The sequence below is a fragment of the Balearica regulorum genome, chromosome 20, assembly GCF_011004875.1.
Source record: "Balearica regulorum gibbericeps isolate bBalReg1 chromosome 20, bBalReg1.pri, whole genome shotgun sequence".
NCBI classification, from domain to species: Eukaryota; Metazoa; Chordata; class Aves; order Gruiformes; family Gruidae; genus Balearica; species Balearica regulorum.
Window position 1 is genome coordinate 7,298,879 of NC_046203.1, and position 16,505 is coordinate 7,315,383.

Genomic DNA, 16,505 nt, shown 5'->3' on the forward strand with positions numbered 1-16,505 from the left:
TGTTTTGAGAAAGGTACTGCAGAAGCTACATGCAGAACGAGTAGTTTATACAGTGACTACATCTTTAGTGTTGGTACTACCTCCCTTTCGCGTGCTGCAGCCCATTCCTTGGCTTAGCCTGGGTGTCAGATATTAGAGAGCTACCTATGGAGGAGTAAAGCAGAGAGTATTTCACTACTCTCTTACTGGTTTCTTCCCCATCACACACGTCTCCATCTTTTCTTCTGGCCATCCAGGTTTGGGGTTTTTTTTTGTGTGTATTTGTGTCAGGGGCAATTTCTAATCTTTCAGAAAAGACAGTTTTGGAGACAGGCTTTTGGGAGTGCTCCCTGTCCCGTCAGCATTTATTGGTCTCAATATGTGACTCAAAGCGCCCATTCTATAGGCCTGGCTTATGGAAGTGCATACGTTGCGTTTCACAGCTCACCACACATTCTGTACTGCAGCCCTTCCTACCTTCCTTCCTTTTTGCATCTGTTTTTCACATGCATGTGACATTGGGTAGCTTACAATAAAGCAGCATCTCTTACAGGTAAGCCTTGCTGTCCAGGTTTTCCTCTTTCTCCATCAAGCCCTTCTTGACCCTTAAATAAAAAAACAGAGAGGAAACATGTTTGTTCTTGGGTATTTTTGTGGCAATGGGGAACAAAAATGGATGTAACATGCTATATGGGGCAGGAGAAGAGATACATATCTGTGCTCTGCTAATACAGAAATGTTGAAGCTTGTGGGTGGTGTACATGCTCCCATGGATATGCGTTGGAAAGAAACAGCTAAGAGGAACTGCTAATTACCATCTAAGCAGTAACGAAGGCTTTCTAATGTGCCCCTAAATACACACGGCATTAATGTAAGTGAACAGTTGGAGACTGCTGTCCTACAAAATAAGGCAGCAGCACTGCTACCCTGGTGAATTGAAACTTTGATATTACTGTAATGGGTCGCTCTGACCAGTTGCTTTTGGATGGAGGTAAGACTTACTGCATAGAGCCTTTACAGATCAACACCAATCAGCTGGAGATGTCCTGTAAGGAGGGTGGCAGGAGCACAGGGGACTCATTCATAACCCTGGTCTTGCTTTTGAGAGAAATCCTGGTAAGATTTTGGAAGCTTCTAATTCTCCAAGTTAACAGAGATCTTCCCATGAAAGAGTCTACAGCCATGGGCACATCAGTCTGGCATTTTGTCTAGCATTGACATGACCTTTCTTGTACACTTCTTCCTCAAGATAATCACAAATCTTCTTCCTTGATAATCACAAATATCTCTAATGAGATGGTCCTGCTCATTCTTTCAGTCTACTGTGCTCAGGCAGGTGTATGGCACTGTGAGATGCTGACCTGCATGACCTACATTTGCCTTCAGCGAAATTTTTAACACTTTAGGTAAATATATCTGAATTGCTCCTTGTCTGAAACACACCCATGTGCAGCAGCTGACAAGGCAAAACAGTGGGTTATGAATCGTGACTACTGGGCAAAGGTTAGACCCTCTGTGGGCTGATGCAGATTGGAAGCACTTCCTCAAGACAAACATTTCTGAATCGTGTAGTTGGAGTAAGACTCACAGGATAACCAGGGTCTCCAGGCTCCCCTCGATCACCTCTGTCACCAACGGGGCCCTACAACAACACAACAAAGACTTAAGGTGGATGTAAACAATCTGTCATCTGCAATTTCTCAATGGCTTGTGCATGTTCTACAAGTAAGGAGGCAACCCAACTAGTCCACCTGCAAAAATCAGGCCAGGGTTGATTTGAGAAAGAATTTAACATCTTACTCTGTCTCCGGGTGGTCCCTGTGGTCCTTCTACCTTCCCATCATCGCCTTGTTCTCCCTGTGAATAAAAATACTAGTATTAATATAGACAGCAGATTATATGGCAGATGCTTCTGTACAGACACGATCCAGTCCTCCCACATCATGGGCTCCCAAGTCAAAGCCTCTGTTGAACTTACTATTTTTCATTCAAATAAACTCTAAAGGATTTTTTGTTTTGTTTCACAACCTGGAGTACACTGACTCTTCTCTTTGCTTTCCTGGTTTCTTTGGTGGTTGTTTCTGACTAGTGTAACTGTCCTCCTTACGGAACCAGGTGCAAAGAGTTATTTTCAACAATTTCTAAAACTAAGCAAGAAGCATGTAATTAGGACAATATGGGATATAGCTCTCCGCCTCTGAATTTTATTGTTGACAGTCAGACCAAACTCTTTAATCAAGCGTTTCCCCACCCTCACTGAGTGCTGCCTGGGCTGTCCTGGGAACAAGGGTGGTCTGGATGGGCTCCCTGGTCGTGTGCCACCATTATGGGCTTGCCTTACAATTGGTCAGGTGAGAGGGTCAGCCCCTTACACACTTGCTGCACGAGCAGCTCCACTCATTGATAGGATGCTCCCCAGCAAGAGCTCAGAGCTCATGGTTTGGTTGGTAGACAACATCACACAGATTATTTCTAACCAAGGTCTCTCTAAAACATCCATAGAGAGATCCTTCAAGACTTAACACAGACACTCTCTTTTTTTTAATTCAATTGTATAAGTCACTTGGGGTCACGGTGTCCTATTTTCTCTGGAGTCTAGCTCAGAGACGGCTGTTTCTTTGCTCCCTGCAGAAGATAGCTACATTCCAGATCCTCCAGTTTTTGGCTACTTCATATCACCGAGTCTCTGGCACTCTGGCTCCTTAGGATGAACATGTCTCAGAGCTCCTTGGATGTTGCAGCTACTGGAGAGAGGAGGTTTGGGGGGGGGTTCTGGCACAGTGGAGCTGCTGTGTTTGGACTGCTTGGGGTGTTCCTAGAGCCTTGAACGTCCAAATCTCTGTAGCTATGCAGAGCTTGATGACAGTGGAATCTTCTTTCTCTGCTGCCGCAACATTTGTTGGATGAACATTGCCAGGATTTCAGATATACTCACAAGTTATGGTTATACTGTCCTTAAGAGATCGTGTGCTGGGTGGTGAACTCCAGCATACTTGTCTGGGGTTTTGGGGAGATATCATGGTAGAAGAAATATATAGGGAGAAAATGTGCCAGGATGGCTTGAGAATATAGTACTGAGCAATATGCATGGAGAAATTTGAGTGGCAGAGTAGAGAGAAAGGAAAGTAATGCCTACCAGGCTCTGCCAACAGCTTCATGCGCTACTGAACTTGCTGGCTGGAGTCAGCAGCAGAATACCTGGCAACTGGTTTGCTTTCTAGTCACTGTCAAAGGAATGTAGGATAGAAAGGAAACAAAGCCACCATTTCTCAAGTCTCAGGAAAAAAAAAATAAACCCCAGTATATGTGTTACTATGCAGAAGTCTTGGCACCAATTGCTTCTGCTCAAACAGGATGCAAACACCTTGCTGTTTGGGAGAGGAGACGAGCGTGATGAACTCAAGGAAAGCTCATAATTCTGGGGACCCTTGAAGAGCATCAAGACCCACAGACTTTCTCCCCAAAGCTGAGTTGTGGCTTTGTGTCCCCTTGAGTCTAACTCCCACCTTGTCCTTTGTCTTCTGAGAAAATCCTGCAGGACTGGTCAGGTCTGGGACTGTGAGACTGAGCTCCTCCAGGACTTCCTGATGCCTCAGCTGCTCAAGAGGGAGATGAAAGATCTGTGCTAATTCTTCGGAAAGTTGCAGTGAAAAAAAGTTGGAGTAAAGGGCAGCAAAGTAAACATGTTGGGATACAAATGGAAAATGCATGGAGAAGAAGGGAAGTCTTGTTGTTGTTGGCTCCTGTCCCAAAGTGAGATACACCAGTTTGTAATTTTTAAAAGGATCCCATCTGGACTGCTTTAAGCAGCTGCCAAATGCAGGCGTCTGCTCTGAGCAAGGCCTCTTTGAGGAGCTGTAAATGTATTAAACGCGGCAGAGTAGCTGGCTGGTATGGCACAAGGGAGCCGGATTCCCCAATAATGCCGCTTTCTTCTCTGGAAAGGGAAGACCTTCCCCACCATTATATATCTTCCTTCTTCAGCATAGCCATGTTACCACATTGTTTAAAGCTCACAGAGCAGTCATGGTCGCATTTTCATTTCCTCTTCATTTCTCAGATTCAGGCTTCCATTTTCACGTTCGCACGCATGTGCAAGGTTACAGAAGTCCAGAGGGTGGGAATCTGTCTGTCCTTACGCTGGGATCCAGGCAACTCTTAGGAGGTAAGAAGGAAGGATGGATAAGAAAGATGCTAGACTTTAGTGGAGCACCTGGATGCTTCAGGAAATGGTGCTGGGGGCCCAGCACATGATGTTGGTCTCTCCTTGTTCAACTGGAGCTGCTCCCCAGCAAGATGCCAGCAGACCCGCTGACCTTTGAGGAAGGTGTGAGTGAGATCCGGTTGTCAATGGTCATTAACAGATCTGACTGTTCTCAGCAGGATGCATTAGATGCTTTGGTGTCTTTGTCAGGCTTCAGCTTGGATACTTGCATGTGGAATTCATTTTATCATCCTTGGTTAACGTATTACATAGCGTTGCTGTGCTCTGATAACACAAGATCCATGTTACCTCTAAGAAATTGCTCTTCTAGTGTCCATTTGCAGAAGAATATTTTGTTGGTGAAGGGGAGGGTGCTTCACTGAACACATCAGATTAATCATTTGGGGACCATTTACTACTGAAATGATGGGAGCCTTCAAGAAGATGGTAACTTTCTACGTTTTAAAATAAAGCAGCAGTTGTAATTTAAACAAGAGAGACACATACATGCACACCTCTTACTCCTTCTGTAAAGCCAATGGCTGACTTTGCTTTTGGTAGACATGACTCACAACTTTTTGCCAGGATGCTCAAGTTCCAACAGTGGGACTGTGAGAAACCTCTGGCAAGGCTCTCAACTGACAATGTGCTTGTGAGTGAGCTCTCGCATTATTTTCCTGGGCTGGTTGTGCTTGGCTAACTCCTGCCACTTCCTGCACAGCCACTCAGCAGAATACACTGGAGGAGGAACACTGCTGAAGTCTGGAAGAGCAAGAGGTGCAGCTCAGGAAGTGGATGGGGCAGCGTTAGAAAGGCTGGGGGTGGAGAGGAAATTCAGCAAGGCAGCGATGGAGATGTGGAGCAGCAGGAACATCACCAGCTGTTCCTGTGCCATGGATGTGTTTCAGCAGCAGGAAATGAGAGAAAAAGCAGCATGACCATTGCTCATCCCTGAAGCAAAATTTCTGAGGCGTGTGAATATCTTAGTGGAACACAACAGTTCACTCTGCCCCACTGACTCCCGGCCACCAGCAGTTTCCAGGCAGAGCACAGAGAGCAGCGTGAACTGGGTGTCCTGACACCCAGGAGCCTGAGCTGAAAGGACACGTTCAAAGCCCCAGCAAAGACGTGCCCTTGGCACCGCTGTCCCACAGACTCCTTTTATAAGCAATGAAGCTCCTGCTTGCACATGTACAGCTGCAATCACATCTGTGTGCAGAGGGAAAAGCGAAAGCTCTCTTGGCGATGGGGAGGTGGAAAATGAGCGAAGAGAGTCCACCTTTGTGGGGACCCCACGACTGACCAGTCCCAACTACCATCACTTCCCTTCCCACACCGAGGGAGGGAGCATCGCTGCCGCTACTGAAGGCACGTGAGGGGCTCCAGCGGCACCGCGAGTACGGCCAACGCCAGCTGGGCTGTCCTCAGAGCGCGGAGCAGCCAGCTCCGCCGACAGGAAACCATTAAAGCGTGAGTCACTTCTCCAGCCTGAACTGGTTACGGCCGCGCTGACTCAGCAAAAGGGGAAAAACATAAGGGGAAAGCCGCTGTGGAAAGAGGGCTCTGACTCACGCCAGCTGCAGCAAGGGGGCTCGTCGAGGGGTGGGGGGACATGAGTGAGGTAAGGGGGTGGTGGGCGATGAGGAAAATGGAGCAAGGGCAATGGAGAGGAGACCAGTGCTGCCTCGCTTACAACACGCTATCAGCTGATTTGAGCACAGATGGACAGCTTGCTGAAGATCAGCTAGTCTGTGCAGGGTGTTATTCTGACTCGATCACAGAAAGGTACTAGTCTGATTTCTTTCGGCTTGGGGATTGAGCAGAATTTCTGTGGATGCAGGAACAACGTGTCCCCAGAACGCATGCTGCCTGGCTCAGCCACCAGCACAAGGGCATGTGGTGTCAGGAAAAGACGTGCTAGTGGCACGGGTGTCCTGGCACTGATTTGCAGAAGTAAAGCTGCAGCAGGAGTTATGTAGGTGGCTGTGCTGTAGAGGAGGCACCTTTGCCGCAGGTAGAGGAGGAGAGCACAGATGCACGGGTGTTATGGCAGCGGGGCAATTATCTCTACGTCAGCTCAGCTTCCATGCCAATGTAAGACGAGATTGCTAAACTCTGCAAACTTACCTTTTCTCCCTTTGGCCCTGGTGGTCCAATTGGCCCTGGTGGTCCTGCATGTCCCTGTGGAGAGCAGACAGCATGTGAGGAGACAGGAGAGAGCTGTTTGACTGAAGGTCCTCCCTGGTTTCCTGCTGGATCTCACGAGCCCTGTGTTGTGCATCCCAGCATGGGTCATGGTCCAAATGGAGACTAGAGAAAGAACTAGACTGCACTCCAGATCAGCAATAAATCATAGTTTAAGAACGATTTTGCATCCTGGAGTAGCAGTTTTGTTGCATTAGAGAACAGATAGAAGCTGGAGGATGGAAATAAAAACCTTACCTGGTAACCCTTTAAGCCAGGTTCCCCTTGAGCACCCATCCTTCCTGGAGCACCCTGGGGAGGCAAGCACAGAGAGCACCATGAGAGTAGTCCATAGGTATTACCCTGCAAGAAGAGGATGCACTGGGCTACGCAAAGCAAAGCTCAGCACCACATGGGAGTGCAGCCACCCGTTCTCCTGGCCACTGGTGAGCTTTGCTGCAGCCATCTGAAATGCTCCTGCTTGGCTTTAATCTCTTACATTTGTTGAGTGACGCTACGAGTCCAGGCTATGTCTTTGCCACCCTGTAGCAACAGGTTCCCCACCACATTCAGATTTGCTACCAGAAATGGCCGCATAGTGTGTGCTCTTCATCTGCCCTTCTGGACATCTTTATATCTAATTTAGCCTTGTGCTAGGAAGTCCACCAGCGAGACCATTCTCATGCATGACCTAATCCTAAATGGTTGGGAGGAAACCTTTCGGCATGGGTTCTGAGGCCAAGAAAGGAGTTTGATGGGTTGTGATGAGGGCACTACACGAGCTGTTTATTGCATCTTGAGCAGACCGAACAAAAGGGTTTAAATCAAATCATCAGATTAAAGTGAATTGCAAACTTTCCGTATAATCCCATTTAGCATGGAAGAAAGCCCTTTCCACAGGACAGAGATGTGTTCAGTCCAGTCGACTGCTGCTCAGATATCGCTTTGCTTCCTTGTGAAATAATCCATGGAGGCTTTGCCAAAGAATATGAAGGGATGATATATGGGGAGGCCATAATTTTTAGGACAGGAAAACACTATCAGCAGAACCGTTACTCTATCACTCATTTGCTACTGTTCTGAAACATCACTGTGATTCCCAGTTCATTACTAACTCCTGCTTTTTCACTAAGTTCTATCAAATATAGTGCAAGAAGTTTCCTTACCAGCCTGCAGTGCATGAGGAGGTACTTATTATGTACCGCTGCTGTTCCAGTGCATGTCTCATGTGCCTAAAGCAAATTAACTTCCCTTTCCACCATACTATCGTTGTTCTCTCTGTAAGCCTCACCTTCAGTCCCCAACTCAAACCCTTTCCCATGCTATATTTCATCTTGCTGCAAGTGTTTTAGATAAGTAGATCAAGAGTGAGTGTAGAAACAGGGCAGAAGTCCAAGGCAGAGTTCCTTGTAACAACACAATTTGACTTGGAAGCAACTTTTGCCATGAGTGTGCAGTCTCCGAGGGAAAGATCTTAGCAAAAAATAGCTTATCAGCTCACTCCCTTCTACAGAAAAATCCCCAATGTTTCAGTCCATCTAGGGGGTTGTGAAGAACTGCCATGATGCAATGTGAGCTGGGTTCACGGGCCACCAACACAGCCACCACTATGGAGTGTCTCCTGTGCTGCTCAGAGCAAGAGTTAAGCTGTTTTGGTCCATTAAACCCATCTAACATCATTTCACTTTCTGTGCTCTGAAGCCTCTGCTGGACTCTGCTTCATTCAGGCCTGTGCCCACCACTGCTAGTCATGTTTCTGCATGTTGTGTTCAACCATTTGCAGAGCTCTTCTCACCATAGGTCCCAGGGTACCTCGGGATCCTTTAGGGCCTTGGTTCCCCTTTGGCCCCTCCTTCCCTGGAGATCCCGTCTCGCCGAGCTGCCCCTGGTAGCCCTTGCTGCCCTGCAGAACAAAAGCACTGGCATTAATGTAGGACAAAACTGCTTCTCCAGATAAATATCAAAGATGAGCAAAGAAAGGGAGATCCAGAGGAGATGTTATCAATGGGAGATGTTCCTACCTTCTGGCCAGGCTTGCCCTTTTCTCCCTGTTTTCCTGGTTTCCCTTCTGGTCCCTAGGAGAGAAAAAAAAGTTGTTTGAATGGGAAAGCAAAGATGTCCCATCCCAACCAGCCACCCCCAGGCCACTTCCCAGGTACAATCAACCCTAACTGTGTCCTCACCCATCCTATTCCCATGGGAGCCAACAAGGAGGCTAGGAATTCACGCAGGTAACGCCATAATTCACAGGTACTACAGCTGGAGTATTGCTGAGCTTGTTCTTGAGCTGCTCCAACACATGGAGAAGAAAACCTCATTGCTTAAAGGTGGAAAGGTCTCTGTGCCCAGGAGACTATAGGGTAACGTGGCTGAAAGGTAGTATTTTTCATCTTCAGATCACATGTCAAAGACAGGCAGGTGATGGAAAACTGCCATCTGATGTGTCCATCTGTCCTCAAGTGTGCAAAAGAGAGAGCTCAGAAGTGCTCCTTGAAGAAGGCACCCGCGGAACTGAAAAACGGTATGTACCCAGCCACTGCTACAGAAAGGGCTGAAATGCGGAAAACACGTTTACCCTGCTCCCCAGAAAAGGGTTCCTCTGCTCTGCAGACAGAGCTGATACCTGTGCACCGCTGCTTCACAAACAGAGTTGTACCTGTCACCATCAGCTACGGCACTGAATTGGATATCAATAATTTTATATGGTTTTAGGATACCGGCAGTGGAACCATCGCCTCAACAGCCATTCTCAGTATTTTTACCTTGTGAAAACAGGCAGTGGTTTAACTTTCTATCTACCTGCCACGCACAGCCTTCCGCTGACAGTGCAAAAACCTTCCCTCGATTTGTATCATCATTACTGCAACACACAGCACATAGAAAACACCATATACTGACCAGGCATCTAGAAATGGAGTGGGGTGCAAAACTTCGGGGGGGAGCCAGAGCAACGAGAGACAGAAATGCTGACCTGCTTTGTGCACCGAGCATGGGTGCCTCGTGCAGCAGAACCTGCCGCCCCTCCTTGCATGCACGCAGCAGAAATCAGCTGTGACGAGCAACTAAGTATAGCACGCTCTCCTTAGGGAGCCCAGGGAGTTCATTTTTTCAGTGTTTGACCCCGTTGGCTGCAAGGCAGACAACATACTTTGGATTTGACAGAAAGAAGCAGAAATATCACTGAAGAAAATAACTCATGCTTTTTGGCAGTTGCGGCAAACTTTTCAACAGCATCTACACACCAGCACGGCATCTCTCCCTCTGCTCTCCTGCCTCCCAGTTAAGAAGGTATCATTTTCACCACCATTGATGTTGCAGAAAAATATCAGCCTCAGCTGAACAAAAGCAACTTCTAAAGCTGGCCGTATTGGAGGGTTTTCACTCCGATCTGAAACATAGGCCTCATAAGTGCCTGCTCTTAACACAAAGGAGCAATTCAGACTTATTATAGCCCTCAAGAATTGTGCCAGTTCTTCACTGCCCCAAAGGGAATAGCTCCATTTGACCCAACTCAAACATTTCAAGAGCCCACCTTGCCAACAGTATTAGAGCTTCACAACAGACAGGTCCCTGCCAAGGAGCGTGCAAGTCCTGTTCTGTTGTCTCCTCCATACTGCTCGGGGTTTTTGTTTGCTATGTTTTGCTGCCACTTTCCAAGAGATCACTTTTGGAATTATTTTCCCACAGACGCTGAGCAGCCACAACACGCGATAAATTGTGGATGCCAAGCCTTCAGTGTCACCCATGTGATTTACACTTTTGACAGAAGTACAGAGAAATCCTCACCCATAAAAGCATCAGCCTGGGAAATGGCCATCCCCACCCAGCTCTGCAGGAGCTCACCACTGGACCTGGTACCAGGTCCCTCAATGTCCCCACGTCTCCATCATGATGTGTTTAGCAAAGCAGCAATAATGCTCACAGAGCCTGTCCTGCAGCAGTAACGTAATGCTTAGTGGCTTGAAAATTTGGAGAGTGAATAGTGGAATCACTCACAAAAGTTTACCATCTAAACAATATGTGAATGAATAAAGACATAACTGGGATTTCTAATTAGTTGCATAGTGTTTTTCCATCAGTCTCCCTGGACTATGCACTAAGATCTTTTGGAAGCATGGGCAATAGATATTTCTTGCAAATAGGAGAAAGCCTGTTTTAAGCTAAATCTGTTCTTGGCCCTGGTGATGGCCAAGATCTTGATCTTCTCCAGCAGAGTCATTTTGCACACTCAGATGTGCTCCTGAATTGCTGTGCTGTAACAGCTCTTGAAACAGTGCATCCCTGGGATGAGGATCTGTTGCACTGTCTGTAAAAAATGCAGAGACCAGCGCATTGATGAGATGAACCCTTTGTGCAGGGCAGATGGACCCTCTTCACAGGGGAGGTCACAGGGATCTTGCAGCTACTTCCGAAGAGTTTGAAGCACAGCCTGGTTCCCCTCACCTGGATACATCTCCCATGGAAGCAACGACTGAAACTTGCTTCTACTCTGTACTGGTAAATGTCTTTGCTTTTTGAGAAGACAGGTTTGGGCCTCAAATCTTCCCATCTAAGAAACAAAATTTCTGCAGTGCTCCTAAAATCTGCCAGCATTCCAGTTCATGCTTGTACCCACAGTCATGAAGTACAAATGTAGGGTTAGATTCATCTGGGAGAGGGACAAAACCAAAACATAAACCCAACTTTGACAGTGCAGGACCTGCTCACAAAAATCAACTTGATCCACAGAAGATTGCGCTGTGTTCAAACAGGGTCTCAACTTTCTCTGGGTTCCATCAGCTTGTCTTTCCCTGTTGGTGGAGTCTGAACACTGATATGGGCTCTGATAAACTGCCTGCACCGGCTTTTCCCCTTATGATGCATTGGCCTCATTGAGCAGGGATGTTCATCTACTCCAGAAGGCTCTCCTGGGTCCTCCTCCAGCTGGGGTGCGGCTCCTTCTTCATTGCTGAAGAAAAAAAAATTGGCAGCATCTCCAACTCTTGTCACTGATAGCGAGACCAGCTGTCACTCGCAGTAAACCACGAAGACCTTCCTTTGAGCCTCCCTCACTGTTGTTAGCTCTCGTCTGCTGGTTAAAAGCTTTGCTGGTATAAATAAATGGGTCAAACTGTGCTGGTGACACCATCAGCAGAGACGTGGCTTGGATCTTGTAGCCTGAGTCACCTCCTTGAATGGAGTAAGCTCTATCAGCGAAGGATATTTCTGTGCTCTACCAGCACGCTTTCTAGCACTTAGGCCAGCAGAGCTCTGCTGGTGAGCGGGAAGCCTACCATATGTCTGATTTTGCTGGATGTGCTTTCTCCAACTGCACAGGAATTTTGCCCAGATGAATTTAGAGGCAGTTCAACACTTGTTTGGGGTTCCTAGATATGCAATATCTCTGCCTGGGATGTTCCAGATGTGGTTGCTATTTGTTGCAATCCCAGACGTTCGTTGGGCACATATGCAGTGGTTTGCACAATTCCCAGAAATCACCGCACTGTTACATGCCACACATTACACAGGCAATAACAAGCCCAGCAACAACTTTGGTAGCCTTCAAAAAAGATCAGATTCTTTTCCTCTCCACTTTTCTGACTCATCTGTCCAGGGATGGAAAAATCAGAGGCAGAACAGGGGGAAAAAGCAATTATTAAAATAAAATACAGTGAGATTGTAACTTCATCCGGGGTCTCCAAAATACATCAGGAACGTAGCATCTTTTCATATCTCTCTCACTGCGATGTGAAGTTCCTAGGGTTCCTACTCTCTTTAGCAGAGATGGCAATGAGGGGCAGAAAACGTACAAAAGCCTACACATAATAATACTTAATGCCAAGTTCTTTTTGCTAGATTCACACCAGTTGGGTTAGTGTATCAAGGCACTAAACACTCGATGCTTTTAGTCTCAGGTTTTTGTACACATTTTGTTACATGCTTTGGGTTACTGGTTTGCTGAGAAAACAAATCTTCTTACCAAACTTCTTCCATGAGTGGGATTATTTTTAAATGGTGATTCCTCTTTATACACTGCACTCTTCACTAAGCAGATCAGTATGTCTGGAAGATGATGGTATTTGTGACCAGGGACAGTGGAAAGCAGCGGCTTTACAAAGTCACATGCCTTCAGGTATGCCAAAATATCCAAGGAAAGCCAAAAATTATTATCCTAGGTCTAGCATATTTAAAATTTCATTCCCAGCTTCAGTAAGGACCCAATCTTATTATTTATTTTTTAGTATGGCCATAGATATTATCCTAAGGGAAAAGCTGGATGTTTATTTTCCAATGCAAATTGATCAGTTTGTAAGGAACAAAGGGACTTTCAGCTGCTGACGGCCTTGGGAGCAAAGTCAGGTGTCTTGCAGGGCACAGCAGTAACATTTCTTGGGAGCAAATAGATGACCAGTCCGGCTTTAAATTCTCAAGACATCAACAGTTGAAATCTATGTTACACCAACAACATCCAGAAAAACAAAATAAGGGAGTTGAATGAACTGTAGAGAGATATGGCTCAAATGGAGCCAAACAACAAGCAGTGTTAAAATCCAGACCCAAACTTCCCCCGCACTGAGTGATGCTCTGCTATGCAATAGATCCGGGGAAGTGGTTACCGAGACGTGACTCACCATCCTGGTTTGACTCCAGGGGAACTGTGGCTCTTGGCACTTCAGGACAGGTTTCTGCTTTGCTTGCAGAATTACAGCACGGCACAGGAGGAAAGCTCTACCAGGGCACAGGACTGACGAGATAGCTTCCCAAAGCCTGTCTGAGGCAGGTTCAGGATTACTCAAGGACTGTCACAGAGCAGGAGCGTATTTTCAGATTTTTTGGGTGTCAGTAAATGAAGGTCTGAGGTCTCCTTACCAAAAATGAGGCAGGAAGAAATAGAAGAACCAGAATGCAGAGTAAAGAAAAGAAGTGCCAATGGTGACAGGAAAAAAAAAAAACCACAAAACAAAACAGGTGATAGTTTGAGGCACTGGACGTAGAAAGGACAGAAAAGCTAAAGCAGCAATAAAGGTAGGAAGCATGAAACATAGGATGACCATGCCCATATTGTTCAGGCCCCAGCCAGTGAGATCATTTAAAGGGAAATGAAAAAGCCCCATATCATTTCCTACTGCTCAGCAATGTCTCCATATGAGAACCTCTACTTAATAAACTTTGATCGAGAGAAGTCTCCCCCCATGGAGGACAGTTCACAAGCACTCAGGAAATTAGTGGGATTATTGGGGCCAGGCATTTGAAGACATAAATGTTTCGGATTTATAAGAAACACATTTCATAATCACTCTGCCTAGCAGTAGTTTGGAAGGGGAGGAGACAGGGCAGCAGCTCCTGAATGAGTATGGGGAATGAAGAAAGACTCAACTGTTCTCGAGAAGAAAGACCTGATTGTACTGTGAGGTTCAGAGGGCTTCACTGGGATCACTGGGAAGTAATGGGCTCTTGGCCTGCTTCTGGAAACCCGAGTGGTGAGCGCAGGTAGAGCGGGCTGGCTGAATTCAAAGAAAAAGCGAGATGGGGAAGTCCTATAAAAATATCTCAGATGGAAAGACTACGCCATAGCGTCACTATGGCTTTCCTTTCAGCTGAGGAACTCAGCTGAAAATGTGGAATCCAAAGCAAAATCTTGTATCCCAAACTCTCTGCTTCAGTACAAGTTCTTATCTGCAGGCAGATGTTGCTCTGAAATATGCCGCTTTTGGTTTTGTGGACGAGGAGGTCTATCTAACTTGTTTTTTCTAAGCAGTCACAGAGTAAGGCAGCAAAGAGATTCACGTACAGAGCTGTGCTGTGTGCTCTGAGGTGGTTTGGTTTGATCTAATAACCCTGAACTGCCACTAATTTGTTATTTCTGGGAAAATCCCTTTCCCTCCCCTCTTTGCCTCTATTTCCTCATCTCTCAGGAAACACAGGAGACAAAGGTGCCACCAAAAGGCTTGATGGGCGGGTGGGAAGTGCAGGAAAAGTGCAAGCCCTCATCCCCACTGAGCTGTGAAGCTTTCATACATGATGGCACCAAAATGCTCCAGAGAATTAGCCAGCGTTGGAAGCTGATGACTGAGAAGAAAGGAACAGACGGAGCACTTGGGCAGTGTAACGTGGATTTATACTAATGAGTGCTACTTGTGCTCTTTTCTTCCTCCCCCAAACACTAAGGGTTAATATCTTCCTTTTGAAGGACACAGATGCCCTGGGGTGTGGAAGAGGAGGGGAATGAAATCCTCTCTTGCAATAAGGAGGGGAATCTTGGAGTAACTGCACAAAAAGTGCGTCTCCTTCATCTGAGTCAGGAAAGAAACCGTGCCAAGTCAATGGGATTTATTTCAAATTCTGGCTCATTTTGACTCCTATTAACTCTAAACGAAGACCAGCTGGGATCAGCCTGCCTTCCCGAGCAGCAGAGACACCAGGCAGAGCTGGCCGACTCGCTGCAAGGGCGAACAGCCCCTCGGCTGCAGGAGAGCAACCTCGGTCGGTCGCTGCAAGCAGCGGTTCCCTGGGGACTGGGAAAGCTCTGTGATTCCCTGCAGGAGTCCCAGGGCTCACAGACACCCGTGGTCCACCCCAAAGGTTTCAATGGGTTTGGTGGGCTGAGTCACAGAATAGCAGACAAAGGGAAAAAAACTCCCACAATAAAATCTCCCAAACAACAAAATCCAGCATGTATCTCCATAAAATTCCCCAGGGATGACCACATTGCTTCTAGAAGGGGAAGGAGAGAGACCTGTGGACTGTAGCTATGCAGAGAGGCACTCACCCTGACCCTTGCTCTGGCCCTATTCTAGCCCAAAGCACATTTGACTACATTCCTGAGCAATTTTATTCCCCTTTGATTTTTGATTTAAGGCAAATACCTGTCATGGCTTTGCTCGTGGCCCACACCAGTAATGATACTCCAAGGAGCCGGGCTGGGGAGCTCCTGGTCCCTCTTCTGCCACTAACCGACCTCCTGCATGGCCTTGGGCAAGTCACTTTACTACTTTGTGACTCTACTGCTAATGGGTTATTCAAGGACAAGATTAGGAATAACAATATTAATTTCCTAGACTAAGGGTGTGAGGAGCTCGCTGTTACCACTGACACGCTGCCAGGCGGTCACAACCCTCCTCTGCACACCGAGCCCAGTATTCTCCATTCCTTCCGTCGCTCAGTTGGAGGGTAACCCCATGCTCTCCAGTTGAGGGAGTTTAAGGAACTTCTTTCAAGTAAGAGCTCCACAGACAGCCTGTAGACCAGGGCAAGAAAAACAGCTTTTCCAGGAAACAACAGCTCAGCACATTATCAAAACAAGCAGAGGCTCCTGCATGGACTGCAGAGATTAAAACCAGAAGTGATTCCAGGATCGTCTTTTGGCAGCCTCGGTGTTTTCGAGGAGCTGAAGGCCAGGGAACTGGTGTGGCATTGCCAGCTGTCACTGAGCTCAGGTGTTCAGAGGGAACGGCTGGATTCAGCAACAGCAGAGCGAGGCAATTTGTTGCAGAAACTCTTTGAATCATGTTTTCAGTGGCAGGAAACAGAAAAGAACAAAGAGCAAAAAAACCACTCTGGGACAAATTCTGCTGGAAGTGATGTTTGGACAACTTTGTAATAGAGCAGCATGTCAGATAAGAATGAGCTCCTGCTCTACCCTGGCATTACAGAGCCCTGAAACCAGCCCCATCTCAGCTCTGACCCAGTGTGCCATTTCTGGAGCACCTCTACTAGCTCAGAGCAGGAGGTCCATCCCAGCCAGCAAGTCCTCCTTCCAATTCAGGATTGTAGCCTGTAGATGATGGAGAAACAAGAACACAGTGGGAAGTATACTGTCCTCAGGCCACCACCTAACGCTGCGTGTGGAGTTGCTGCTCCCGCTCTGGGGAGCGATGTGGCTGAGACCACAGCGCTGGAGCCAAGAGCCACAAGTTCACCCAGTGCTCCGTACCGGCTTGGACAGTAGCTTTATCTTTTTCAAAGCACTGTGAGTTCCCTCAAAAAACCTTCTCAGATCTCCACTGCAGCCCAGCTCCGTCACTCTACCCTCATGGAGAGCAAACAAAAGGACTTTCGACCTTGTTGTATCAGAGCAAAGGGACTTACCAGCTCTGAGAGCTCTTTAGGTCTGCTGGTGCACATCTGCACCACGCAGCAGGGCCGGCACATGCAGCCA

The 16,505-nt window shown here is 47.1% G+C and overlaps 1 protein-coding gene across 3 annotated transcripts in view; it reads right to left on the bottom strand.

Moving 5' to 3' along the window:
- COL27A1 (collagen type XXVII alpha 1 chain) overlaps positions 1 to 16,505 on the bottom strand; it is a 162,479-nt gene that overhangs the window by 15,161 nt on the left and 130,813 nt on the right. For all 3 annotated transcript variants that reach the window (XR_012838465.1, XM_075772219.1, XM_075772221.1), the window contains 7 exons: positions 8,389 to 8,442; positions 8,163 to 8,270; positions 6,626 to 6,679; positions 6,311 to 6,364; positions 1,780 to 1,836; positions 1,568 to 1,621; positions 531 to 584 (listed from right to left, as the gene is read on the bottom strand). Coding sequence is in view for 2 of the 3 variants with exons in the window: in XM_075772219.1 (XP_075628334.1) it covers positions 531 to 584; positions 1,568 to 1,621; positions 1,780 to 1,836; positions 6,311 to 6,364; positions 6,626 to 6,679; positions 8,163 to 8,270; positions 8,389 to 8,442 (435 nt within the window). In the remaining variant the exon portion in view is untranslated. The remainder of the gene's footprint in view (positions 1 to 530; positions 585 to 1,567; positions 1,622 to 1,779; positions 1,837 to 6,310; positions 6,365 to 6,625; positions 6,680 to 8,162; positions 8,271 to 8,388; positions 8,443 to 16,505) is intronic.